Genomic DNA, 27,136 nt, shown 5'->3' on the forward strand with positions numbered 1-27,136 from the left:
GAAGAGGCCAATTCGGATGCCAAGATTCTGGAGTAATGATACTTACATCCGCACCTGTGTCTAATAAGCCTTCAATAAAAGTGCCATTTATATAGACTCTTAGCTTTGTTCTTTGATCGTTAATAGAAGTCTGCCAAAATATACGTTTACTCTGTCCTACTGGGTTTTTTGACTCATCCTCCATGTGTAATTCATCATTTAGACCAGTATTACTTTTTACAGCAGAAATTGGAGCTTTTAATTTTCTTGGTGAGGCATGTTCTCCACTGTGACTGGGAATGACTGGGCCACTGTGGGCTTGGGGGCCTGCGAGAGGCCCCTCAAGGAGTTTCCCGATGATATCGGGTTGCCCCGTCTGTCTGTTTGTTGACCTGCATTCGTTGGACCAATGCCAGGCTTTACCGCATCTCCTACATATACCTGAAGGCCGAGGTGTCCTATTTTTGTCATTCCCAGAAGAGATATTATTCCTAGAAATTCTTTGCCTGCAATCCATTTGCAAATGCCCTAATTTACCATAATTAAAACACCTGGCAGTTTGATGTCTCCTCATTGCAGTGGAAACCGCTTCTCCTACCCAAGATTCATCATTATAACTAAATGTCTCAACATTCATCGTATGCTGAATCCATTCATCCATAGGTGCTGATCTAGACTTTAAAGGCCCAATTATCTTTTTGCATTCTATGTTTGCATTCTCAAAAGCTAGAGATTCAAGAAGTATTCGTCTAGATTCTGGGTCTGTTACCCCTATGTCGAGAGCCTTAATTAATCTTTTTTTTAAATATTTATTTATTATGTATACAATATTCTGTCTGTGTATATGCCTGCAGGCCAGAAGAGGGCACCAGACCTTATTACAGATGGTTGTGAGCCACCCTGTAGTTGCTGGGAATTGAACTCAAGACCTTTGGAAGAGCAGGCAGTGCTCTTAACCACTGAGCCATCTCTCCAGCCCCTCCTTAACTAATCTTTGCAAAAAGTCAATAAAAGGTTCTCTCTGTCCCTGCCTAATCCTGGTATATGATTCAGCCCTTTTTGCTGGATCTTGTATCCTATTCCAAGCATTTAAAGCTGCTTGGTGACATAGACACAGTACTTCATCATCATAAAGAGCTTGGACCTGTGGATCAGCATATTCTCCTGCACCAAGAATTTGATCTTGGGAAACCTCAACACCTTTTACTCTTCCTTGCTGTTCCATATGTTTGGATTCTTCTCTGAAATAAATTCCAAACATCAAGGAAGGTCCCTTATCTAAAACTGCAGACACTAACTGATGGAAATCATAGGGGGTAGCTCTAGCGTTAGAAGCCCAAGTCCTTATCATTTCCTTTACATAATCATTGTGCAAACCAAAATTAACAATAGCCTGCTTAATTTCTTTTAGATCATTCATTGCTATTGGCGTCCATCTAGCTTCTCTGACTCCCCTTGAGCCTTTAGAAGTTGACGCTTTGTCAGAATTAAGTATAGGGTATGTAGCAAAAACCCTGGGTAAGCCAGTTCTAATAGCTGGTGGCGGCATTGTATACTGTCCTTGTGCCTCCTTACTCTGTTCACCAGCTCCAATAATTTCTTCAATCTTTTCAAATCTTTTTATCATTGTCTCTCTTAAATCCTGAATCTCCTGACCTGTATATGTTTCTAGTGATTTAACTGAGGTACCAATTTTTTAGTCCCCACTCTGCACCTGTGATTCCAAAGCTTTAATTTTTTCCTTCAAAGATAACATGTCCTCCTTAAACTTTTCTTGTATATCATGTAGATTCCCATCTTGGAGGTACATTCTCTCTGTTACCTTAACAAAACTTTGTGATAACATCTGAATGTCAAATTCAACAGCCTGAACCCTTTCAGGTAACTTTCTAGTACCCTTGGATATGGAGTCAATTTTGTCTATCATAGTATCCACTTGTTCAGATAATCTCTGATTTTCAATAAGTTTAATCCTGTCAATTAGTTGTTCATTATTAGTTTGTAAAGATTTTATCGTTCTTAGGAGTGCCATATTCTTCCATTCATTATTAGTTCGTAAAGATTCTATCGTTCTTAGGAGTGCCATATTCTTCCTTAATGATAGAATATGGAAAATAAAACTGAAACCTAGTAACAAGCAAATTAAGGTATCCCCATAATCATATAAGCCTTGTATGATATAATGCATTGTATTAGTAAATAAAGCAGTAAAATTTGCGTTAGAAATGAAAACTGCCATATTACCTATTATCCAGCAGGTGGCGCTGTTGCTGAGTTGTGATGAAAACGGGGTCCTGTTTCAGTGTCTGCCTTAGTAGATGTGAAAAATTTGAAAATGCAAGTTTCTCAACAAAGTAAATGTAATTAAATCAATTCCATAGACGGAACCAGATACCCAGAATCCAGGGGTAGAGAAGAGCAACCTGGAAGCCGCTTATGCCTCCATGTGACAGAGTCGCCCCGAGGGGTTGCAGCTTTCGGCGACTGCTTGCTCTCTGGTTCACGCCACTCAAGCGCTGTGCTTGCAAGGGAAATTTAAAAATGACTCAGAAAAGAGCAAACCACGCCGGCAGAGACTACGTGGACCTGTGGAGTTTCAATCCACGTGGGGAGGCAAACAATAGTGTGCGCGGGGACTTGAAGTCAATCTGAGGTGTCTAAAAGGAAAGTATAAAGAACTGCAGCAAGAAAAGCCACTGCGTGACAATTTATGTTAAACTGCTGGCTCCACGCACAAGGCACAGGCTGCAAGGTACAAGCCGCGGCTGATGGAGGGAGGGCTCACGCCAAGCCGAGCTGGCGGCAGGCAGCCAAGCGGGGGAAGGAGGGGTCCTAAAACCAATAGTTGGGCGCCAGATGAAGGCGTAAGTCACAAACAATCCCAAATCATAAGTTTGGAATTATGATCAATAGAATGGTTATTTATTTAAAGGGGAAAAAACTTACAGATCACCGTCCCAGACAACAGCCCTCTGCACAATCAGGAAGGGAGTCTAGTCGCTGGGAGCAGAGCAGGAAGTAAGAGAGAGAGGAGAGGGAAGTATCCGTTTTTTTAAAGGGAGAGAGACCACACCCCAATGGGCTGGTATCTCAGTGGCTATTGGCTGAAGGAGCGGAAGGAGCTCCCGCAGCAAATGGATAATTTAAAGAAGTGTGGGAAGAATAAGGATCTTAGCAAATGATAGAGAAGTACACATGAGCTAGCAACAGCAGAAAGCAGCTATAACTATAGTTTTTAGGACAGTGGATGAAAGCCCAATTTTTATAGATCCATGAACCATAATTGCATGAAAGAAAAAAGCACAGCCTGTCCCAGATACTAATGGGAATCCAGAAAGAAACAAGAGAGAATAAACACCTAACTCTTCTTTTTTTGAGACCAGTGTCCCTCCTGGCCAAATATTACTTAAAGACAGAGAAGATTCTTTTGACGTGTTATCATTGAGCTTCTTGAAACCCATAAGGGAGAGATACCAGAGTGTATAGATCTAAGGCACATGGATTGTAATTCACACGGACATTATGTTCTATGGACACTTTCTATTCCTCTAGAACAGTAGTGATTCTCAACTTTCCTGATGCTGTATGTAACCCTTTAATACAGTTCCTCCTATTGTAGTGACCCATAACCATAAAATTATTTTATTGCTACTTCATGACTATAATTTTGCTACTGTTATGAACCATAATATAAATATCTGTGTTTTCTCATGGTCTTAAGTGACATCTGCAAAGGGATCATTTTTAACCCCCAAGGTGGTTGCAGCCCACAGTTGAGAACCATTGAAAAGAGAGGGGGGGAAGGGAGAGACAAAGAGAGAGAGAGATTCTTTCAAACTTATCACATACCATTTACTCTATAATTCTTCAAACTGTCTTAATATACCAATCCTTTTACATTCAAATTCACCTCTATTGCATAAAAAATGACTATGTTATTGATAACGAAGAGACAGAAATTGCAGATAAGGAGAAGAAAATATGTGAATCAGCAAAACACTAATTATATTGATTTCTATGGAAAGGACTAAAAAGATGTAGAGGGTAGAATATCCATTCAGTAATGATGTGGGAGTGTCATATCAATCTGCTGATTTCATTGGTTGAGCAATAAAGAAACTGCTTGGCTGGCCCTGATAGGTTAAAGCATTGGTGGGAGGAGTAAACAGAATAGGATGCTGGGCAGAAGAGTAAGTGAGGTCAGACTCTGCTCTGCTCCCGGGGAGACTCGACAGCTCTGCTCTCTGGAGCAGAGACGCCATGCTCAGCTCTCCTGGGTAGACTCGACAGCTCTGCTCTGGAGCAGAGACGCCATGCTCCGCTCTCCCGATAGCTCTGCTCTCTCAGGCACATGAAGCTCCGACCCAACATGGACACAGGTTAGAATCTTCCTGGTAAGCGCACCTTGGGGTGCTTACACACATTATTAGAAATGGGTTAGAACAATATGTAAGAGCTAGCCAATAAGAAGCTGGAACTAGCTGGGCCAAGTGGTGTTTAACTGAATACAGTTTGTGTGTTGTTATTTCGGGCATAAGCTAGCAGGCGGCTGGGGTGCTGGGGATGCAGCCCCGCTGCTCCTACTTCAACACAGTAAGGTGTGCTTCCTAAAATGTATGTTCAGAAGAAGAACAGAGCAGGAAGTATTACTTGATTCTCATTTATATTTTCCTATTTCAATTTTCTCCTCTCTTGTTCCATCTTCTATATCTTTTTCTCTGCCACTTTTCTTGACATTATTCTAAATTTGATAGAAATGGGTAATAATGAAGCGATTCTGTTTTCTTCTTTTGTTTAATGAGTAGGGCTTACTTGAAAGGGCTCAGTGAATGCATCTCTACAAAGAACTTCATTGTTATTTTCATCCATTGAAAATCTCCCTCACTTAAGACCATTTTCCTCTTTCAGTATTTTAGTATCATTATATTTGATTTTATTAGAACATTTCAGTGAAGGTCAGCCTTTTCAAACTTATGTGTTTTGTTAAGATGAACAACAAATATTCACAGAGTAAATATTACAACATAAGATTTATAATTACTCAATTTGAATAAAAACATAATTTAAGATGCTAGTTTTAATCAAGCTACTCTGTTGTCTTTCATTATTGCTGTTATCAAGGAGTGACATAAACAGACCATTTGGCATCTTTTTGTCCTTGCCTGAATTTTGTTCTGTTCAAGACTGTAGTTTAAGGATAGATAGCACAACATTCAGAAACAAGTTGTATCGAGTACTTATATATAAAACATCTCTTAAAAAGTTTCTGTTCAGTTAAGTAACTTACTCTGGGTTCCTTTCCCCTTTGTGTGAATACAGACACATTCATGTATGGGGAATTGAGGAATAAGTATTGGGAATGGAACCCAGGAAATCCTGCATACTAGTCAAGTACTTTACCATTGAGCTATATTCTCATCTCATTTATCTTCTTATGATAGCTATTATAAGTAGTTTTAGATGTCTGAGAACTCTCATTCCTACATTGAAGGCTGCATTGGGTGTGTATATTCCCACTTTCTGAAGTTCCACTCATTTTTACCCCCCTCTTGAAACAATTCATTGCCTGCTGCAACTCAAGATAAAACTTGCTGTTTCTTATACTTTTCACTGTTGGGGAGTCTCTTAACATTTTGGTTTTATAAGAAATTGAATCTTTTCTGAAGATACTGTCTTTTGCGAAATTTTGCCAAGAGGTAGATGTTTTTCTTCCACAGCCTTCATTATACTACATTGCCCAGAATAGGTATCTTCTCTTTCTTTGGTTGTTTTTTGCTATTCTCTTTCATTTTCTCTAAAATGACCACAAACTTCCTGTTGTAGTAGTCATCTTCCAAGTCTAAGCCCCTCTTATCTTAATATACATGTTTTGTTGATTTTAATATTCTGGGTTATTGTCATTATCTCAACAACTATTTCAAGTCAGTTTATTGCCTGTGAGTTCCTGTACCATCAAAAATCCTAGGTGTATACTTCCAATATACAATGGCAGAGAAAACATTTCCATTCCAAAGGGAGGAATGGGAATGGAGCAAGGAAACGTTAGATCAAAGAAAGAGCAAACACAGCACAGCACACAGCAAATCCTGTAGCTCCTTGTAGCATCTGGGGCTTATGACAGCATCTGTGAACTTCAGTGAGTGTGTGTAGTTCCACCCCACAGTGCTGCTATTGAAGGGTACATGTACTCTCTTGCTGATTCAATCGGTACTTCCATCTTTCCTCATTTTGCATCCCATGTCCCTGTTATACCTAATATCCTAGGTCCCTATTGCTTCTTAGACTTTTAGAGATTTACAGTGGCCTGTAAAGGGCCTTCTTGCAGTGAATCTAACCATGCCACTCATTCCCTGGCTTTTGGCTTTCTGAAACACTGGTTAAAGCCTTTAGTACCCATTCTGTGTGTCTGTCTACAAGGCAGCACTAAGTACAGGACAACTTTGTCATGCTGTCAGCTTGAAATGCAGACTGACCCTGTTTTATCACAGTTAGAGTAGCCTCTAAGCATATGGATGTACATTAGGGGAAACATTTTTCTTGGTCTGCTTACTCCAGCAGGGGCTACTGCAGCCTCCACTTTAGTTACACTCATGGTCTAACAACCCTGGCTTTGTCTGCAGCTGTTCTGTACAGTCTGTCCAAAACTTTCACTGTGTCCATTTTTCTTTCCTTATTAAATGAATATTTTACAAACCTTTCTGTCTCTTTCCCCACCTCAGTATTCCACTGTAATTCTGAATAAAAGTCAATGATCAATAACTATGCCCCAGCTTTATTGACCAAATACACTGCTAGCCTATGATTTTTAGCACTTAGCCTCACTCAAGTTTTCAGAACACAAGCAGAATAATGGAGCCAGGTTCTTTCCCAGAATGTGACATGAGTGGTCTCTTGTCCTGTTCCCAATAGAATCCTGAAACCACGGGAAATAAGCATAGCCCTTATTTCCCACATTTCTGTTGGGTTTTTGGTCTTCCACACTCCAATCCTATTAATATCTACTTAGTTTTCTTGCTTTTCTCTAGCCCACAACTCTAACTCTTTCACATTTCTTTCTCTTACAAATGAGTTCCAGTAACCTGTGAGCCATATGACCAAGTTTATCACAGCAACAACCCGCTTCCTGGTGCCAGTTTTCTGTATTAACCACTCTTCTAAGCCGTCTCACAAAAATATTTGCGGAAGCGTAAAGAAGGAAGGATATTTATTTTCATGGTCAGTTTCCAGCTGTCATGGAGGCGATGTTTTTTATGTATGGGATCCTGTAAAGGTAAAATGATGGTTAAGTTTCAAGATTGCTGTTTTGTATAATTGCAAATAGTCTCTGAATAGCCGATAGGGTTTTGTTTGTTTTGTTTTATTTATTTTTTTTTAGTTCTTATTTGGAGTTCTGGCCAGAATGTTGTAAGAAGGTGCACCATTTCCACAGCTGGTACCCAAAAATCAGTCTCATATTATTATTATCAGCATCACGACATCATATCAACCAGGTGAAGTCATTGTAGTAGGACCCATCTTCTTCCTGGGAGCTTCAAAGATTACTGCAGAAAAATCTACTGTTCATTGTAGAAAACTTAGACATTACCCATATAGACATATATTCAATGAAAGTTACAATATAGACAAAATGAGCATGAGGAAAAGTAAAATATTTCCTTATAATCTATCTTCTTTCTGTCCCATACCAGATGGCTCCTGACATGAGACAAAAATTCTGATTTTTTCTTTTAACAACATGCTTGGATTTAGATGACAGAACCATTGTCCAACTTCAAAGCCAGCTCTTATTTTTAAGTAGAAATGTATACATGTCCAGATAATCAAATTTTACCATGCAGATAATACAGCATAAGTCAGATATCTCTTTGCTTGTTGATTCTTTCTGGATAGCTTTCTTTTCATCTTTAGGCATCTAGGTGTCCAAGGTTTCTCCATTCTTTGAAGATGAGTATTTTCCTGCAAAGACAAGAACCGTGCCCCAACCCTTATGAGGCTTTCTTACCACCTGTATGACTGTCACGTCTGTAGATGAGCTGTCATTTCTCTTTCTCAAGAGGTTTCTCTTTTTCAAGCTGAATCTTTATTAATTTTGATGGTATCCACAGCTTTTCTTCTGTGGAAACAAGAGCGAAACCCCTTCCCCAACGTAGCAGATCTCCTGGCTTCCATTGTAAGGTCAACACAACCTTGAAATACACAGGCTGATTTAATTCAGAAGACTTTTCTATTATAGAGTGTCTGTTTGCTGCTGTTATCCCTTTCTAATTAGTGTTAAGAAAATTCAAGGTCAATAAAGCATTATGTAATCTATTTCCAGGGGTATTTTTTAATCCCTTTCTTTTCGTTTAACATATTCTTTATAGTGTGCTTTGATCTTTCTATAACTGCCTGACCTGTAGGATTGTGTGGTATAGCCTGTTTTATATTATAATACACAAAAAACTGTTTCTTTTTATTAGAGACATATGCTGGACCATTATTTGTCTTTATTTGTGCAGGTATACCAATGATGGTCATAACTTCTAATAAATGTTTGATTACTGAATCGGCCTTTTCTGAGCTCAAAGCTGTTGCCCATTGAAAACCTGAATAAATGTCAATGGTGTGGTGTGCATATTTTAATTTTCCAAATTCTGCAAAGTGGAACACATCCATCTGCCAGATTTCATTCCTTTGAGTACCCTTTGGGTTACTCCCTGCAGGTAGCAGTGTTTGGTTATAGAAAGAGCAAGCAGGCCATCTCTTTATAATCTCCTTAGCTTGTTGCCATGTAATAGAAAACTCTTTCTTTAAACCTTTGCTGTTGACATGATTTTTTTTATGAAATTTTGAGTCCTTCAACACATTTCCAATCAATAATCGATCAATTTCTACATTACTTTGTGTTAGAGGACCTGGCAGACTCGTATGGGATTGGATATGTGTTATATATACGGGACAGAGCCTATTCCTGATTATGTCTTGAATCTGTATGAATAATGAAGTCAATTCTGTATCATCTGGTGTAAATTCAGTGATTTTAATATGCAAGACAATTTCTGTATGTTGTGAATCAGTAACTATATTGAGAGGTTCTTTAAAATCTCTTAATACCATGAGAATAGCTTATAATTCTGCCTTTTGGACAGTATTATAAGGGCTTTGTTCTACCTTACTTAAATCTTCTATTTTGTAACCTGCCTTTCACGATTTATTTGCATCAGTATAAAATGTACGGGCTCCAGTTATTGGTGTGGCCCATACATTGCGGGGAAGGATCCAAGTGTTCTCTTTAGAAGGTTAATTCTATCACTTTTGGGATAATTGCTATTAATCTCTCTTAAAAATTAGCGCAAGCTCTTTGCCAAGGTTCATTATCTTCCTGTAATTTTTTTAATTTCATCAGTAATAAAAGACAATATAATCTCGGCTGGGTCTATACTTGCTAGTTGACAAAGTCTCAGTTTTCCTTTTATAATTAATTCTAAGTCTTCTTCCACATAAGTTTTTAATCTTTTTTATTTATTTTTTAAGTACACAGTATTCCTCCTGCATGTAAACCTGCAGGCCAGACGAGGGCACCAGATCTCATTACAGATGGTTGTTAGCCATCATATGGTTGCTGGGAATTGAACTTAGGACCTCTGGCAGAGCAGCTAGTGCTCTTAACCTCTGAGCCATCTCTCCAGCCTTCGGTTTTTAATTTTTTTTTTACTTTTAATTTGGTTTATGTGGTAAAAATATCTATTCTAAGGTAGTTATCTTCCCTCTGCATTAAAATTTCTGTAGAAGAAATTCTGGAAGGCAATATGAAATTAAAGGTAATAAAATACAATTTAGATTTGGATTCACCCTATCCTCATGTGCCTCCTGTAATTTCTCTTCAACAGTAATCAATTCCTCTCCAGCTTTAGCTGTTAATTCTCTGGAACTATTTAAGTCTTTATTACCATCTAAAGTTTTGTTTAGATCAGGTGTTATCCCAACAGCTGTTCATAGACTGGAAATGTCTCCTAGTGATCTTTGAAAGTCATTAAGAGTCTGTAATTGATCTCTCCTAATTTGTGTTTTTTTTTTGTCTTCTAATTTTCTGTAAGCCTATTTTATAACCTATTTAATTGTCAGAATCTCTATTTTTTCAGGAGCAATTTGTAATCTTCATTAAACAAAACTTTCTTTACTTCTTCAGACATTCTTTCTAAAGTATCTATGTTTGAACCAGATAGCAAAATGTCATCCATTATAGACAATTTTTTGAAGAGTTTAATGATTTCCCTGCTAAAAATACCTCAAAAGGTTGTTTTAAACTCTAATCAGCTTATCTTGGAAGTATTTATTTCTTTGTTTAAAGATCAATCAAGAGACCCGCTATGGATTTAAACCGAATGCTTAGCCAGGTACTATTGCCATCTGCAGACTATAATAGTCCAGTTATCTTTCATAAGTTGAATGTGTGGTTTTCTATTTTGTTTTGTTCTTTTATTTTTTTTTAATGCCCTCTTTTATCTCTATGTGTTTCTTGCCAGATTGGATAAACTCTGTTTGAGGGGTACACACGGTACATGATAAATATACTAAATTAGCAGTTTGGGAATATAGCAGAAAGGTGGATCTTGGCAAAATCTTAAAAGAAGTTTGCCAAAATGTCACCTTGAAAGAAAAAACTCATTGGTTCAGTGAATTTTTTGCATGTATATTGCTTTTGTGTTATGAATTTTATTTAATTGCATGTGTCCAAGGAGAAACCCATAAGGCTTGATCCAAAGCCTGTTTAAAGTGGGCATCTGAGGCTTTTGAGCGACTCTGAGTTCCATTTTCCTTTCAAGAGATAATGTCAAGTAAACTACAGATTAAAGAGTGGAGAGAAAATGATAGAGAAAGCAATCATGCTCTCTCAGGTGTAGCCAACATCAAACTACAGAAGAAACCTGAGTTTGTGAGTTTCTTTTAGCAATGTTAACCTGTCAAGGTAAACCTAACTCCATTTTTCTTAAATATGCTTTCTGTGTTTTTGATCTTTTTAAAGATTTATTAATTTATTTATATTTGTATATGCGTGTTTTGTCTGCATGTAAAACTGCACACAGAAGATGGTATCAGATCCCATGGGACTACAGTTATTTATGGTTGTGAGCTGCTGGGTGGAGCTGGGAATTGAACCTGGGCCCTCTGGAGGAGTGCAAGGGGTCTTAAACACTGAGCCATCTCTCAAGTTCCCATTGTTTGGGATTTTAAAGCTGGATGCTAGTTGTGTAGGCAGCAAGGCAGTCATAATGTAATTTTAAAATATAATTTTCTCAAAGATATATTTATCCTTATATTTATTATTGATGAAAATAGCAGTTGGGCTTTGCAGAACATATGAAAATTAACTGGTAAACCCTGGGACTAGGTATCCACGACATATTTCATTCAGAATAATTTTCTAGTTATTTAACAAATGTAATGTTCACCTGTTTGTGCATTTCTGCTCATATTTGGTTTCTAGCCATAAACAAAGGACATTGAGCCTATAATTAGTGATCCTAGAGAAGCTAAATAAGGAGAACCCAAAGAAAAACATAAAGGCATCCTCCTGAATATTAACCTTCATCAGGTGATGAAAGGAGACAGAGACCCACATTGGAGCACCGGACAGAAATATCAAGGTCCAAATCAGGAGCAGAAGGAGAGAGAGCACGAGCAAGGAACTCAGGACCGCGAGGGGTGCACCCATACACTGAGACAAGGGGGGTGTTCTATCGGGAACTCATCAAGGCCAGCTGGCCTGGGTCTGAAAAAGCCTGGGTTAAAACCAGACTTGCTGAACATAGCAGACAATGAGGACTACTGAGAACTCAAGAACAATGGCAATGGGTTTTTGATCCTACTGCACGAACTGGCTTTGTGGGAGCCTAAGCAGTTTGGATGCTCACCTTACTAGACATGAATGGAGGTGGGTGGTCCTTGGACTTCCCACAGGGCAGGGAACCCTGATTGCTCTTTGGGCTGACGAGGGAGGGGGACTTGATTGGGGGAGGGGAAGGGGAGGCGGAGATGGGGAAGAGTCAGAAATCTTTAATAAATAAATAAAAAATTCTGACAAAAAAAAAGAAATTGCAAAGATAAAAACCAAGGTCTCCTTTTCTTTAACAAACTTGGTAATAGAAATAAGACAAAAAGTGAGGCTGAAGAGATGAACAGCTAAAGTACTTGTCATGAAATAATTGTTTTGTACAGTGTGAAGATGTGTTGTTCTCATTGGTTTATTAAGGAACTAAATGGCCAATAGTTAGGCAGAAAGAGGTTAGGCAGTACTTGTGGACAGGGAGAGAGCTCTCTGAGTTGAAGGAGAGTGGAGTCACTTGGAAATGCAGGGAGAAGCAAGATGATCCTGCCATGCTGAAGAAAGGTACCAAGCCACATGGTAGAACATAAATAAGACATATGGATTAATTTAAATTGTAAGAACTAGTTAGTAACAAGTCTAAGCTATCAACCAAACATTTATAATTAATATTACATCTCTTTGTGGTTATTTGGGAGTTGTCTCACAGGACAGAAAATTCTGCATATGAGCACTTGCTGCTTGTGCAAAAGATTCAAGTTTAGTTCCCAGCACCATATTGGATGGCTCATAACCATCAATAACTCCAATTTCAGGGAATCTGATGTCTTCTGCCCTCTGTGGACATGTGTATACATGTGGTACACGTATATGTGTTAGGGTCTGCACACATACACATAAAATAGAAAGTATTTTAAAAAGTGATATTTGATGAATCATACAGTTAAACTGGATATTAGAAGTAATTTATTTACTAAAGAACCTTGATTTAACTTCATATATCATTTAGAGTTTACTGGTAGTGGTGATTATCAAAATGTAGTATATATTGAAAGAAGAAGTGGTAAGAAAAAGAAAGGATAGTCCTATTTAAAGCCGTGGGTGGCTTCCCAATGCTCTTTGAATTATACATGGCCTGTGGTATTAAGTGTGTCATGATATATTTTGGTATTCTCCTCTGCTTCTGTCTCTTAAGAAGCTCTAGCCATTTGGCCTATCCTTCTTCCAAAACACATTTTTAAAAATGCATGTTAACTAATCTCTTTCCTGATACTATTTTTTTCCTTGCCTAAAATGATCCCCATCCTGCCATAAAAGATTTATTCATTCATTTGTGGTTTTGTGGTTGTTTTAAGATTTGGGTATTGTAAGGTACAAACTGTTAATCTACATGAAATTAGTTGAAAGTCATAAATCCACTATAATAACTAGGGTGATGAAAGATTGTTATGGGAGAAAGCTAAGACAATTATATTTTAATGGCCAATTAGGGCATTAGTACAGAGGGCAGAGTCCTGGTAGTGCCAGTATCTACCCTGAACCTTAAGATGAATAGGAATTTTTCTGACGGGTACAGAATAGGAAAAAACAATCAGTGATGGTGTTTAAAGTTGAGAGAATAAATGAAACAGGGGCACTGAACTGTAAAATAGGGGCTATATTAGGGCAAGCAATTGGTATTCCTGAGCTATAAAATCTGAAATTGGACACAAAGCGAGTGAGTGACCAGGTTGTGGGAAACCTGTGTACTCTGTTGAGGAGCTTGCACTTTATGGGGTAGTTCTTTTGAGCCCTATCATAGTAGAAACACTTTATATACAATTCCTAAGAGGCTGAAGAGACTTGTGTTCTAGTTGAAGTAGAAATGATCTCCTTCCCCTGCAAACAGAACACCTCTCCTTTGAAAATCACTGCTGGAGCAAAGGAGAACCACCAAAGGGCGGTAAGCCTCGGAATGACATGATCATATCTGCGTTGTGAACTAGCATGTATTAAAATGCACATTTAAGGGGCAGATATTAGTAAAGAATCTGTTGTAAGAATTTGAGTAAAAGAAAAAAATATTTATCACAGCTATGATAAAGTAATTGATATGATAAAGTGACTAATCCTTGTTCTGTAAACAATAAAACCAGCCCCTTCCCCAATACACATATTTATTTATCATTCATTGTTGGATAGTGTGCAGCCTAACACTGCAGTGGTCATTTTACTGCAGCTACCTGCCATGTACAATTTCCCAATTGTGGCCCAGCAATCCACACTTAAAGCTGAGAAGGCAGAGAACCTCTGGAGAAGTGCAGATCTACTGAACAGCAGCTTATCTAGAGATCTTGGCCAAGAGTTCTACTACGTTTTTTGCAGGGAAGAGGTTTTCCAGAGGACAGCTAAGGAATGAGAACAAGAGATATTCACTGTTATGCTGATCAGAGAGGCCTGAACTTGCCAGGGAGAGATTCTTTTAAACTAACTTCACTACTCCTGGAATCTATGGGAGACCATACCACAAAAACACAGAAATTGAAGATTAGTAAAGCTAAGTAGTTTATGCATCTTGGTTTACTAAGAGCTTATGACCAAGATTTCAGAGTAGAATAGTTAGCGACATTGAAAATAGATGAGCAGTCCTCAGCTTTACCTGCCTTGAATGTCTTAACACTGGTATGGTTTCAAAGCCCTATTGGATGATTACAATTTGAGGAAAGTTGGGAGTCTTATATTGAGATGCTTATCCATGGTAGGAACGACAGAAAACTATACCTTATGGCAGTGGCTGTCAACTTGGAGTAAGCACATGAATCCTGTTGAAACAGAGCACTGAACTCTACCACATTTCTGATTTAGGGAGTGTGGGTGGAGCCTGAGAATGTGAATTGTAAAACTCTGTTAATTCCAGAATAAATTGAAATTAATTTCCATGTGATTATTAGTAAGGTAAAACATAATTTATAGGAAGCATATATGTACGTATGTGAATATAAATATTACATGTACCACCTTGCACTGCAGGTGTCATAGACAGTTTGCCAAGAGGACAAAGAAACCAAAACTTACATTTTATTTTGTTGTAAACACACCTTAGAAACCATTATTCTTATTGTTTTCTGCTTCTTTTATAGAAGACAGGAATTAAAGTGCTTAATTCTTCTCTCTATCTCCCCCCTTTCTCTCTTCCTCACTCCTTTCTTCCCTCTCTTCCTCCCTCCCTTCCTTCCTTTTTTTTTTTTTTTTTTTGACTCCAGACTGATACAGAAGCCCAACCAAGGCCAAAGAAATGTAAAAACTATTCTTAAGTCATAGAAACTGGGAGATGTATAAGTTATTAAGAACAATTCTTGAAACAGTAGTATGACGTGGTCAAATAAATTTAGAAGAGTCAAAAGAGAAAATTGCTATCTGAAACTGTCTCTGTAACAGAATCCTAAGATTTGTCAACTCTGATTTTATTCATTTGAAAGGAATGAGATTACCAATAAATAGGTATCTTTAAAATATTGTATCTAAGGAGCAATCTAGACTTTAAGACAATAAAATATTCTTGAGAAATTTCATCTTAGGGATACTGGAGTGTTGGCTCAGTGGTTAAGAACACTTGGTGCTTTTACAGAGTTCAGTTGCCAGTACTCAGATGAGGTAGTTTATAGCTAGCTGATCTTATCTCCAGCTTGAAGGGATATGTCAATGCCTTCTCTTGGCTTGTGTGGGCATGCAAATAACACACACATACACACACTATGTAAATACATAAATAATAAATTTTAAAAAGAAATTTAAATCTCATGATGTTTTCTTTTCTTTGAATCTAGAGTAAAACAACCTAATTTTTTAGAGTAAATATTTTGAATAAAATGTGTGATAGTAGTTTAACTTTAAACATTAGAAATGAAGCATCTCTGTTAAGACTTGAAGAGAATAATTGACTATAAATTTTAGGCCCAAGTAGTAAGGCTGATTTTTATTATTATTATTATTATCATCATCATCATCATCATTTTTATTATTAATTATCATTATCATTGTCATTATTGTGGAAACCAAACATATAGTATATGTAGAGTTTGTATCCCTTTTCATGGATATGATCTTTATAAATTTCCACAGGGAGAAAACTACCTTCCCCTGAAACAATATAAGCAATTCATGTTTTTGTAAAGCTTAAATGTTTATTCAGGTAATAGATAGTTGAAAACCATTACAACTAGTTATGTTTATTTGCTCAATGATTCCAATTTTTTCTTTTCTAAATTTACTCTCTTTGTTTCTACTTTTGGAGCAAGTAAAAGTTACTTTTGCCTTTTAAAGCAAAAGTCAATTAGCCTTCTAGTGCTACTCTTTAATTATTTAACTAGAGAAGATATAGTTTACTTTGAAAAGGGATGGATGACTTAGGTTACAGTTCATGGTGTTTTTATTACTTAGTATTTTAGGAATACTTAAAGGGATACCTTTATTGATTATGTGGCCTCTGTTTCAGCAATTTTATCTTTCTTAATTCTACCCTTTGATTTCTTGCTGTGTGAAGAGTAAGCATAATTCATCTCATGAAGGGAGAATAATATTTAGTCTTGTAAAGAGTGTGTAAACTTTCAGTACTAAGGAAGGGCTTGGATGTGTATTCTTTGAGTGCTTCATAACAGAAAGCTATCATGTTCTTGACCCCAGTTACCAAGGGTTGGATTATAGATCACTGCAGAAGTCATATTCAAGTAAGTCTACCTGCTTCTGCTTTGCTGGCTCATTTGATGTGATGCATGTTGATTGTAGTTCTTGGAATATACATTATTCCTCAGATGTCAATAGATAACTATAATGCCTCTTCACAATGCAGGATTATCCGTTTTCCTCCTAACGATTAGTATTGTCTACTGTTAAAGACATTTTTCCCATATCCAAGATCATCACAGTAGCATTCTGCAAGCCTTATTGTGTTACTTTTCTCTTTTAGGTCTCCAACATGCTCTGCAACTAGTTTTGTATGTGGTATAAGGAATAAATCAAGTCCCATACTTTTAATCATCATAAAGATTACCTGATTGACTTTGTACCAGTAACTGAAAAGACTCCCTACTGTTCTACTGGGCTCCCTTTGTTACAATATAGATCCCACATATTTCCTTAGCATTAAATGTTAATCATTATTAACTGAGATTTCTTAAAAAACAATTCAAGAAGCATAAGAAAATTTATAACTGATTAGTTACTGACATACTTTAACAAACTAATGCAGTTTGTGATGGAAGTTAGAAATTATTATTTGTTTTAAAAAAAAATCTTTGCCATTACTTCAGCATTAGAATAGTCAATGGATTTGTTTTCTATAGTTTTACTTATCCATGACCAAACGTAATTCAGAAGCACTTTATAAAAATACCAGAGATGAACAATTCTAATTTTTAAAGCATTGTGTTCTGTACAATATCTTTAAATAGTGTTATTCTGATGGTGCTTGTCTTTAAGTATTGGTTTTACTTTAGAATAACTGAAACCTAAAAGTAGATGCTAGTAGTCTTCTGATGCCAAAAAAAACTGAAGTGCTTCCATTCATTTAATGAAAAGATAAAAGTAAGATAAATTTATTGAAACATGGGGTAGTAATGGAGAAAAAAATGACATTTCAGTAACTTTATATTGTTCTGTTTTATTAGTTATTATTATTAATCTCTTATTGCATGTAACTTACAACATAAAATCTGTCATAGATTGTGTGGGGAAAAATATACACAGGGTTTTATAATAGCTATATTTTCAGGCATCAGTTAGTTCATTGGGGCCTTGGACTACATCTTCCAGAAATGTGAAGAAACTGCTATGTCACACCCCCTGAAGATGCCATCCATTATTCTGCATTAATAACTTGCTGAATTGACTTTTAAAAACATTCATTGTTCTCATTCATTTATACAAATAACTATTCAGTATGGTTTTGAAACTAATAATTTTTTACTATTATAGAAACAGTCACCCTTTTGAGATAGAATATGCTGTTTTATCTTTGTACCTGTGTGACTATGTTTGCATTGAAAATACACTTTATTAACTAAATTTAATTATTTGATTCTACTACTGAATAAAAGTTGGGTGACATTATTTAAAAATCTTTAACAAAACCAATGTTCTTTTCAGAGATTATTGAAACTTAATTTTCATGGTCAGCTTTTGTTTCAACATTTGTCTTTGAATATTGGATAAAATTAAAGTTTGTAAACCAGTTTCTGATACAGAGGAGGCTTTTGTGTGGGTGTTATATTTTGTTCTCTGAGCTTCCAGAGCAGGTCACACCTAGAGAGGATTTGTACTGTCTCCAGGACAGCTAATTTACATACTCGCCTTTCCAGATCCTTCAGTTTTCTTTCTAAAGAGCAGCTTCCTGTAAAAGCCTTGGTAATCGTAACATCTCTTACACTTCATTTCTACATTCTTCCTAGTTTCAAATTTCATTCCACACTACTCTCTTCATTAATTAAAACATTATTCAGTCAGGAAGTACTTAGACAAGTTCATTATTTTGTTTTCTCTCTTTTCCTGGGCTAAATAGATACCTGTGGAAGGACAGGAGCAGCAGACAGATTCCACCAAAGGGCGATGCCTGAGGAGAACCGTCAGTGTCCCTTCAGAGGGTCAGTTTCCTGAGTACCCACCAGAGGGCACCGCTAAACTAGGTAAGCTAAACAAAGGAATCCCTGCGTTTTATTGGAAGATTGGTGGATTTGTCTCTGCTACAGTGAAACATATGTTTCTTGTTAAACCTGTTTGTTCAAGTCAATAGCTTGTTAATTCAGATCTGAAGTTCATCGAGTATAACCAAGCAACTGCAGTTTTTGTATGCTAATAAATTTATCTGTGCACTACTCCGTAGGGTTGATGTTTGGTTTAGGCAAGTTGGATGGCATATTTCTGCACTATTGCTGATCTCTGGGTTTTCAGAGCATTGGTAGTATTGTTCCAATCACTGTGTGAAGGAACTTGGTATTGAGTCACACCCTTTTCATAGCTGCTGGTGATTTCACTGTTGCCAGAGAAGGATAATTTCTTTGTTTTTTTTTTTTTAATATTTATTTATTATGTATTCCGTATTCTGTCTGTGTGTATGCCTGCAGGCACCAGACCTCATTACAGATGGTTGTGAGCCACCATGTGGTTGCTGGGAATTGAACTCAGGACCTTTGGAAAAGCAGGCAATGCTCTTAACAGCTGAGCCATCTCTCCAGCCCCGGTAATTTAACTTTGTGTGTTCTACATAAATTATATTCAGACCAGTGTTCAAGTAGATGACGGAAAAATGTTAACCCCTTCCATTTCAGATCAGGGATAGCTTAGTGATGATCTCACTATTCCCCAAATCAGAAACACCCTAAACACATTTCAATTGTTATATTCCAAAATAATTGTTCAATATCAAAGCAGCTAGCCTTTCCACCATTTTATATCCTATATATTATTAGGTGTTATCATTTTGCAATATTTAAATAATTAAACTAGCACAATAATTTAAAGGAATACACAATTTAATGAAGAAATTTGAAAAATAGTACCTGCTTTGGTACTTTTACATTGTACTATTATGTATTGAAGAACTTTAAACATTATACTCATGGATACATGGTCAGTTGTGGTGGTGGTCAGTATCTATAATTCTTTGATTTGGGTTGTTTTTCTAAGGTTTTTGTTGTCTAAATGTAGGCCATAATTTAAAATCTTCATTTCCCTTATGTCTTGTAAAACTTTCTGCCTTTTAAAAAAATTAGGCTAGCTAATATTCTTTCCAAGTTTATTCTTTGGAGAAACCATATTCTGGTCATCTGGTTTTCTTTGAACCACTTTAGCATGTGTTGAAGTCAATGTTGGGCCACATAATATTAAAAACTTACCAGAGCGTGTATCATAGCTTGTTTTATTTCACATGCACTGATATTGCATATATTTAAACTGGCTAAGGGCCACCAGCTTTCGTTTCCTGTTTTCATTGTTTCTGCTATATTGAAGTGTTTAGGTTTTGAGGAAGTACAATCATAGTCTGAAGAATTACTACAGAGTTCTAGAAGAGACAATTAATGACTATATAGTAAGTAGTTAAATATCTGTTGTGTTCCAGGTACTGTTCTTAAAGACAAAATAAGATGGCGGGTAGCAAAGGTGTCTGGTCTCAAGCCGTTTTCTGGCTTTTATTCTTTTTTTTTTAATATTTATTTATTTGTTATGTATACAATATTCTGTTTGTGTGTATGCCTGCAGGCCAGAAGAGGGCACCAGACCTCATTACAGATGGTTGTGAGCCACCATGTGGTTGCTGGGAATTGAACTCAGGACCTTTGGAAGAGCAGGCAATGCTCTTAACCACTGAGCCATCTCTCCAGCCCATCTGGCTTTTATTCTAAAAAGGTCTGGAGATTGTCCTTACTAATGAGACTTAGTGACCATTTTGAGAGTTGTTTCCTAAAATTAGCTCTGAAATTTATCCTCATTAATATGAGAGGGCAAAACTTATCTCTGGAGATAATCTTTTTCATGCCAGTTGAATCTTGTATTAGTTTCCTGGTGATTTTCTTTAGGCAGGATCACCTTTTGTTGAATGTTCCATTGAACATTTGTGTTTGCCACATTTGGTGCCAGTCTCAAGACTAAGAAAGAGTATGTGTGTGCGTGTGTGTGCACGTGCACGCATGTTTGTTGGTTTTCTTTTACTTAACAAGATAAAAATACATATAGAAACAAAAATAAGTATTTAAAGATTAATTAATTATTTCTATTGGTATCTCTGTATGCCTGAAAGTAGAAATTGAAAATAAATATGCTTAGTACATCATCACACAACAATAACTATTTAGGAAAAGAAATCTAATGTGGTGTGCAGAACTTCGAGATAGAAAATTATAAAAGGTTTTAAATAAGTGAAAGTCTGGGAGGGAGATTTGTCTGAGTGTTTGAGAGCTTGCCTAGCATACATGAAGGACTGGATTCAGTCCTTAGCACCAGGTGGGAGAAAAGTGTGTGTGTGTGTAGCATTTTTGTATAGAAAACAGTATTCTGTGGTGATATTTTGTCAGCTCTTAGGATTGAAATTACCGAATGAGATTACTTTTCTAAGTTATCATATAGTCTTAATTTCACCTAGAAATGCATAGACCAAGGATAGCCAGGATATCTGGGAGCGGTGGTGTATACCTTTAATACCAGCACTCTGGCGGCAGAAGCAGATGCATCTCTGTGAATCCAAGGCCAGGCTGGTCTGTATTGCAAGTTTCAGGCCAGCCACAGTCTTATAAAAGTCACTATGTCAAAACAAACAAAACAAAAACAAAAATAGGGCAGAGTAGAAGAAAACAAAACAAGAATACCTAACCTCTTGATGTCCACATCTGTTTAAATAGATCTAATTGAACAGAATTCAGAATTCTGAAATGGTTATTCTTTTATGTAGGACATACATTGTTACAAAGAAGGCCTGAAAGAGCAGTAAGGTGGGCAGTCCTTTCAGCCATTGGTGTCAGGTCAATCAGATAATCCTAATGAAGAACAAGGGTGTAGGGCTTCACTTCTTTCCTAAATCATGCTCAGAACCAGTTCAGATGTGTTGTAGGTTTAAAGCAGTAGTAACACAGTAGACTTGCAGAATGTCTTTAACAGAAGACAAATAGCATTAATCATTAGGAAAATAACTGGTTTAATTGATGAAGATTAGAAACTGTCAAAATACTAGTAAGAAAGTTAAAAAGCAAACGATGGTAAAAGACAGTATGCTTGTAAGATTTATGATGGGACATGATTGGCTTGGTATATGTACAGGTTTCCTAGTGGAAAATGAGTGAGAGACTTGGCACGGTGTTTTACTGAAGAATTCATTGAACAGTACACCCAGTGGTGCCTGCTGGCTCATTCATTTAGATGAAGCTCCAAGTAGCAAAACTAATCTGTGGTGTTAGAAGTCAGGGGAGTGGTTAGTTTCAGGTAAGAGGCAGGAATTAGCAAGATGGAAGGATATGACAAGCGTCTGGAGTACTTTCAATGTCCTTTTGTTGACTCGGGCAGTGCTTGCACCACTCATGTCCACTTTGGGATAGTTCATGAGTTTTGAGCACTTTTCTATGTGAGCGTTACACTTACCAAATCTGGGGGCGGGGTGGGGGGGATGTGCAAAGATCATGTTGTCAAATAAATGGACAAAATAATTGAGCAGAGAGGAGGATAGTTAAGAACTACTACCAACTTTATTACATGTTACTGAAGGGAAGCATTAAGATAAGGACAAAAAAAATCAAACATCTTGGTATTTAGGAACATTAAGTTTCTTAGTGAATTTAGTGTAAAATAGCAGTTTTGGTGGTATGATAATAGCAGAAGCCATACTGAAATGGTTTGAAAGATAGTATATTCAGAGAGGAAATTGAATAGCAAGGTCACTTTATACCTGTCAAAGGGATGGCAGGTTGATAGATACTCGGTAAGTAGTGACTGAGTGAGTAGGAAAAACTAGTGAAGAATAAAGATGAGGAAAGATAAAGGACGGGATGCCTGTTAATGGTCATGGTGGCAGTATTAGTGTAGTGATATTAATGATTACTATGCCATTCTCTCTTTCTTTTTTTCCTTTTTTTTCTGTGTTTGTTTTTTGTTTTCTGAGACAGGGTTTCTCTGTAGCTTTGGAGCCTGTCCTGGAACTAGCTCTTATAGACTAGGCTGGACTCCAACTCAAAGAGAGTGATTCACCTGCCTCTGCCTCCCGAGTGCTGGGATTAAAGGCGCGTGGCACCACCGTCTGACTTAAATTTTTTAAAATCTGTGTTCAACGGGAATTTTGATTTGTAGTTTTCCTTTTCCCCTTTCCTTTCCTTCTTCCTTTCCTTTTTCCTCTTCTTTCTGTTTTTCTGCTGCTTTTACCAAACTGTCCTTTCAGGTGTGCCAATTGACAAGAAGAGGCCTTTCTAATCTGCTCTCTTATCATTTTCATCCTGGTATAGTATGTTATTTATTTTTGTGAAGGGGACTGGGGCAATTTGCAGCTATTTCACCATTTTTCCAGCAGATGGCAGTAAAATGTCTCAAATAAAGTACAGTTATTCAAGTCCTTTGTGTAGACAAAACTAAAGAACAGGGTTGTTGTTCTTTAATTCAAAATACAGGGATTAGGGCCTAAAAACAAGATGGTCCAGGATTAATCAACCCCAAAGTGTTGTTAATGTATTCTAATTTTATATATGCTAATTGATAGTATTAGTACATATTAACACATGTTAATATTAATAAAACACTGTTGTGATTGGAAGGTCAGATAGGAAGGGAGAATGAGTGGATAAACAATTAGGAGTAACTTTTAGATTCAACCTGGATACTTAGGGATAGAAATAGCACATGAAACTTAAGCTTCTAACTGTACTTCATCCAAGCCCTAGTAAAGCTGTAGTAAAGGATTTATTTTACTTTAAAGACTCAGTCTTTCAAGCATATGAAAAACAAGAAAGGCAAAAGTACACACACACAAGCACACATGTGTGCATATGTATGCTTGCTCACTGACATTCTCACTCAAAACTAGTAACAGTTAGGTTATGGTAAAAAGAGCCATAACTTTGAAAGAGCCATTAACTCCTGGGTCATGGGTTTTCCCCCCCATTTTACTGTGTTCCCTACTTATACCTCTAGTTATATTTTCAGGGAGGATAAACAAATCCAAAAGTAACCCAAGTATCCAGATTTGAGATAGCAGGAGAAATTAAAAGCAAGGTATTTTACCAAATACAGGGTAAATAAACAAATGTTTGCACACTGCAGAATGAGACTTCTCCACCCTACTTTCCTTGCCGTTATTAGCCCTCAAGCAAATATTTAGAAGAACACTATTCTTGTATTTTACTAGCAGAAGAGGAGAAACATGATACAAGCTTTCGCTAGACTAGCAAACATAAAGTGAAAGACGATACTAAGACTAGCAGACAAACAGAAAAACAAAAGTAAAACAAAAAATGTAGGCATGGAGACTAGAAAGTCAACTGGAAATTGAAAGTGATTTTTCTCTATTCTCAGAAAGATAACCATATATATACACACACACACACACACACACACACACACACACACACACACACATATATCCGGTACTAGATGCTACATAAAACACTGAGTTCTTGTATTTTTAATTGATGCATAAAATGTAAACATAGAGCATATAAATGAGGATAGATTGGATTTGTTGTTGTGGTTTGGTTTGGTTTGGTTTCTTTGAGATGGGGTTTCTTTGTGTCACATTCCTGGCTGTCCTAGAACTCCCTTTGTAGACCACCCTGGCCTCTAACTCATTGAGATCTGCTTGCCAAGACAGTGGATGAAAGGCTGCACCACCATCACCCCATGGGGATTGGATTTTAATACATGTGTCTATTGCATAATATTTCAAGCAGACTAAACATTGTGTCTTCAAACATCTATTTTTTTTTAATGATGAAAACTTTTAAAATCCTTTCTAGCTTTCTGAAAACTAGAGTGAACTATTGTTATTGTCTGTACTCACCACTGTGTAAAGCACACCTGGATATCTTGCTCATCTCCAACTGTGACTTAGTAACCATTGGCCATCTATTCTTTTAATTAACCCACCTCATCTCTAGCCTACGTAAACACCAGTCTCCTCTCAGCTTCACTGAGATCAGCTATTTTAGATTTTACATGTGAGATTATGTGTATTAGAAAATTAAACAGAAATAAAGCCTGAACAGTGTTCAGCCATAAAATCCTGTCAATTGAATCACATGGATGTACCTATATGGCATTAGGTCAATACGTCAGATACAAAAGGATAAACACCCTGTGCACATCTCACTTATAATTAGAATCTGAAAAAGCTGATTTCATAAAAATTATAAATAGAATAATGGTTACCTTCAAGTGGGGGTGTGATTGAAGGTTGGAAGGGATGTGAGGACAGTTGGTTAGAGAAGAATGTGTTACTAGGTTTTGTAACAAACACAGCAGGGTGAACAAGGTTACACAGAACACATTATTTATCTCTAAGTAGTCTAAAGAGAATTTTGAATATATTTCACCATAAAGAAATAGTAAACATTAGGGTGATGGGTATTCTGAGTATCCTGAGGTGATAATTAGTTGGTGTATATGTGAACTAAACCTAATTGTGTACCTCATAAGTACATAAAAATGTGTCAACCAAGAGTAAAAAAATATTTAAACTAGGGTTTGTAGCCCAGTTGGTAGATTGCTTGCCTAGCATACACAAAGCTCAGAGTTCAGTCCCCAAGATCACATAAAACTGGGTATGGAACATATGCCTGTCATCCTAGCACTCAGGAGGTAGAAGAAGGGGAATAAGTAGTTCCAGTTTAGTCTTGACTGCTTGACATTATTTCTTTAAAAAAAAAAAAAAAAGGCGGGGGCTGGAGAGATGGCTCAGTGGTTAAGAGCACTGACTGCTCTTCCAGAGGTCCTGAGTTCAATTCCCAGCAACCACGTGGTGCTCACAGCCATCTATAATGAGACCTGGAGCCCCCTTCTGGCTTGTGGGCACACATGGAAGGAATGCTATACACATAATAAATAAATAAATAAATAAATAAATAAATAAATAAATAAATAAATAAAGCAAACTTCCTGAGGGAGGCTAAATAAATAAATAAATAAATAAATAAATAAATAAAGCAAACTTCCTAAGGGAGGACTTGTCCCTCAGAGGAGTGGATGTGGGAAGGTGAAGGGGGTAGAAAAAAGAGGTGGACTGGGGTTGGTATGTAAAATGAAAATAAATAAATAAATAAAAAATGCAAATAAAAAAGTAAAGATTTTGCTCTGCATGGTGCATGAACAGAAGATATTTTTCTAATCTATTAGATTGTAGTAATCTAAAGAAGTCAAGAGATCTTTAGCCTTATTCAGGAAAATCTAGTTTCTTTCCTTACTGTAGATAAACAAAACAAAACTGTAAAAGAATGACTAGAGAAAGAAACAGCTAGGTTTGGGTTTTTTTTTTTTTTTTTTTTTTTTTTTTTTTTTTTTTTTNAGGGTTTCTCGGTGTAACCCTGGCTGCCCTAGAACTCATTCTGTAGACCAGGCTGGCCTTGAATTTACAGAAATCTTTGCCTCTGCTGGGATTAAAGGCCTGGGCCTCCACAGCACTGCAAAACAGTTTTTAAAACTGTATTTTAGGAGTGTGAACCCCACTGACTGCTATCAAGATAATTCCTTAGGGCATTAGCTCCCCTGTTTTCTTCTTTTAAATATGCAGCATCAGAACCAGGTGTAGTAGTAGCCAGGTGTGCCCTTTAATCTCAGCACTTTAGGAGCAGAAATGTGCAAATCCCTGTGAGTTCAAGGCCAGCCTGGTCTTTATTGTGAGTTCCAGGACAGCCAGAGCTACAGAGTGAGACCCAGTCTTGGAGAAAAACAAAACAAAACCAAACAATAAAATTGTATTCTTGGTCTGCTTCACTTGCTTTGTCTTTTCTATCTAGTTAATTTTTACCTATTTTTGTGTTTCCAAACAATCAACTCTATATGAATAGCTTCAAAAATCTCTTTCTAGCTTCTGGCTTTCCTCTTAATGTAGACTTGTGATTCCAGTTGGTCATGTGAACATCTGTACCAGCATGGTCAAAACCAAAACCATTATCTCCGTGTATCTACCCTCTTCATTCCTTTCTATCTCCATAACCAGTTCTCGTGTCATAACTGTTTCTGTTAATATGGCCATTGTATCTGTTTCTACCCTCATTTCCTCCAGTTTTAGAACTTCTGTGCAGCTCATTTGGTGTTTCCTTAGAGGACTATTTGAATCATATTACTTCCTTTGTTCAAACACCTTTATTATATCTCCATTTTCTGTACTATAAGATTAAGATATCTTTGGTACTGAAGGCCGTTGAGCCTAGACCTAGCTTTGTAATGTCATCTTTCCTTCATTGCACAGCTTCCTCAGGCTCTGACCTGACAGGATTGCTTCAGGATTCCCAGGCAGTCTCAGACACTGTGGTGCTTGCTCACATTGGTCATCAACCTGCACTATCTTGCTCTGCTCCTCCACCTTACCTTTACCTTTTTTTTTATGGAAATGTGCTCGATCCAAAGGCCTGAATTAGCTGAAATCTCTTGCCAGTCTTTTCATTCTTCCAATCAGCTTCTCCAGAATGAGGATTTATCTGTGCTAACCTGTATGAATATTTTGGATGCATGCCCTTATGTTTTCAGTAAGTTTTTGTTGTGTATCTTAGTTACTAGATGGGAACCTCATAGATGGCAGGCCTGTGATTTATGCACTCAGGTATCACCACAAGAGCCATCAGATTAGCAAGGTGGTGGTGGCACACACCTTTAATCCCAGCACTTAGGAAGCAGATGCTGGCTGATCTCTAT

The 27,136-nt window shown here is 37.0% G+C and overlaps 1 protein-coding gene across 2 annotated transcripts in view; it reads left to right on the top strand.

The window, feature by feature from the left end:
* The window catches only part of Rasal2 (RAS protein activator like 2), a 287,249-nt gene that overhangs the window by 129,516 nt on the left and 130,597 nt on the right, over positions 1-27,136 (top strand). For both annotated transcript variants that reach the window (XM_050135132.1, XM_050135131.1), the window contains one exon: positions 18,321-18,444. In XM_050135132.1, the coding sequence (XP_049991089.1) occupies positions 18,321-18,444 (124 nt within the window). The remainder of the gene's footprint in view (positions 1-18,320; positions 18,445-27,136) is intronic.

This window comes from Alexandromys fortis, unplaced genomic scaffold (assembly GCF_014885135.2).
Source record: "Alexandromys fortis isolate MF-2015 unplaced genomic scaffold, M_Fortis_MF-2015_v1.1 scaffold_21, whole genome shotgun sequence".
NCBI classification, from domain to species: Eukaryota; Metazoa; Chordata; class Mammalia; order Rodentia; family Cricetidae; genus Alexandromys; species Alexandromys fortis.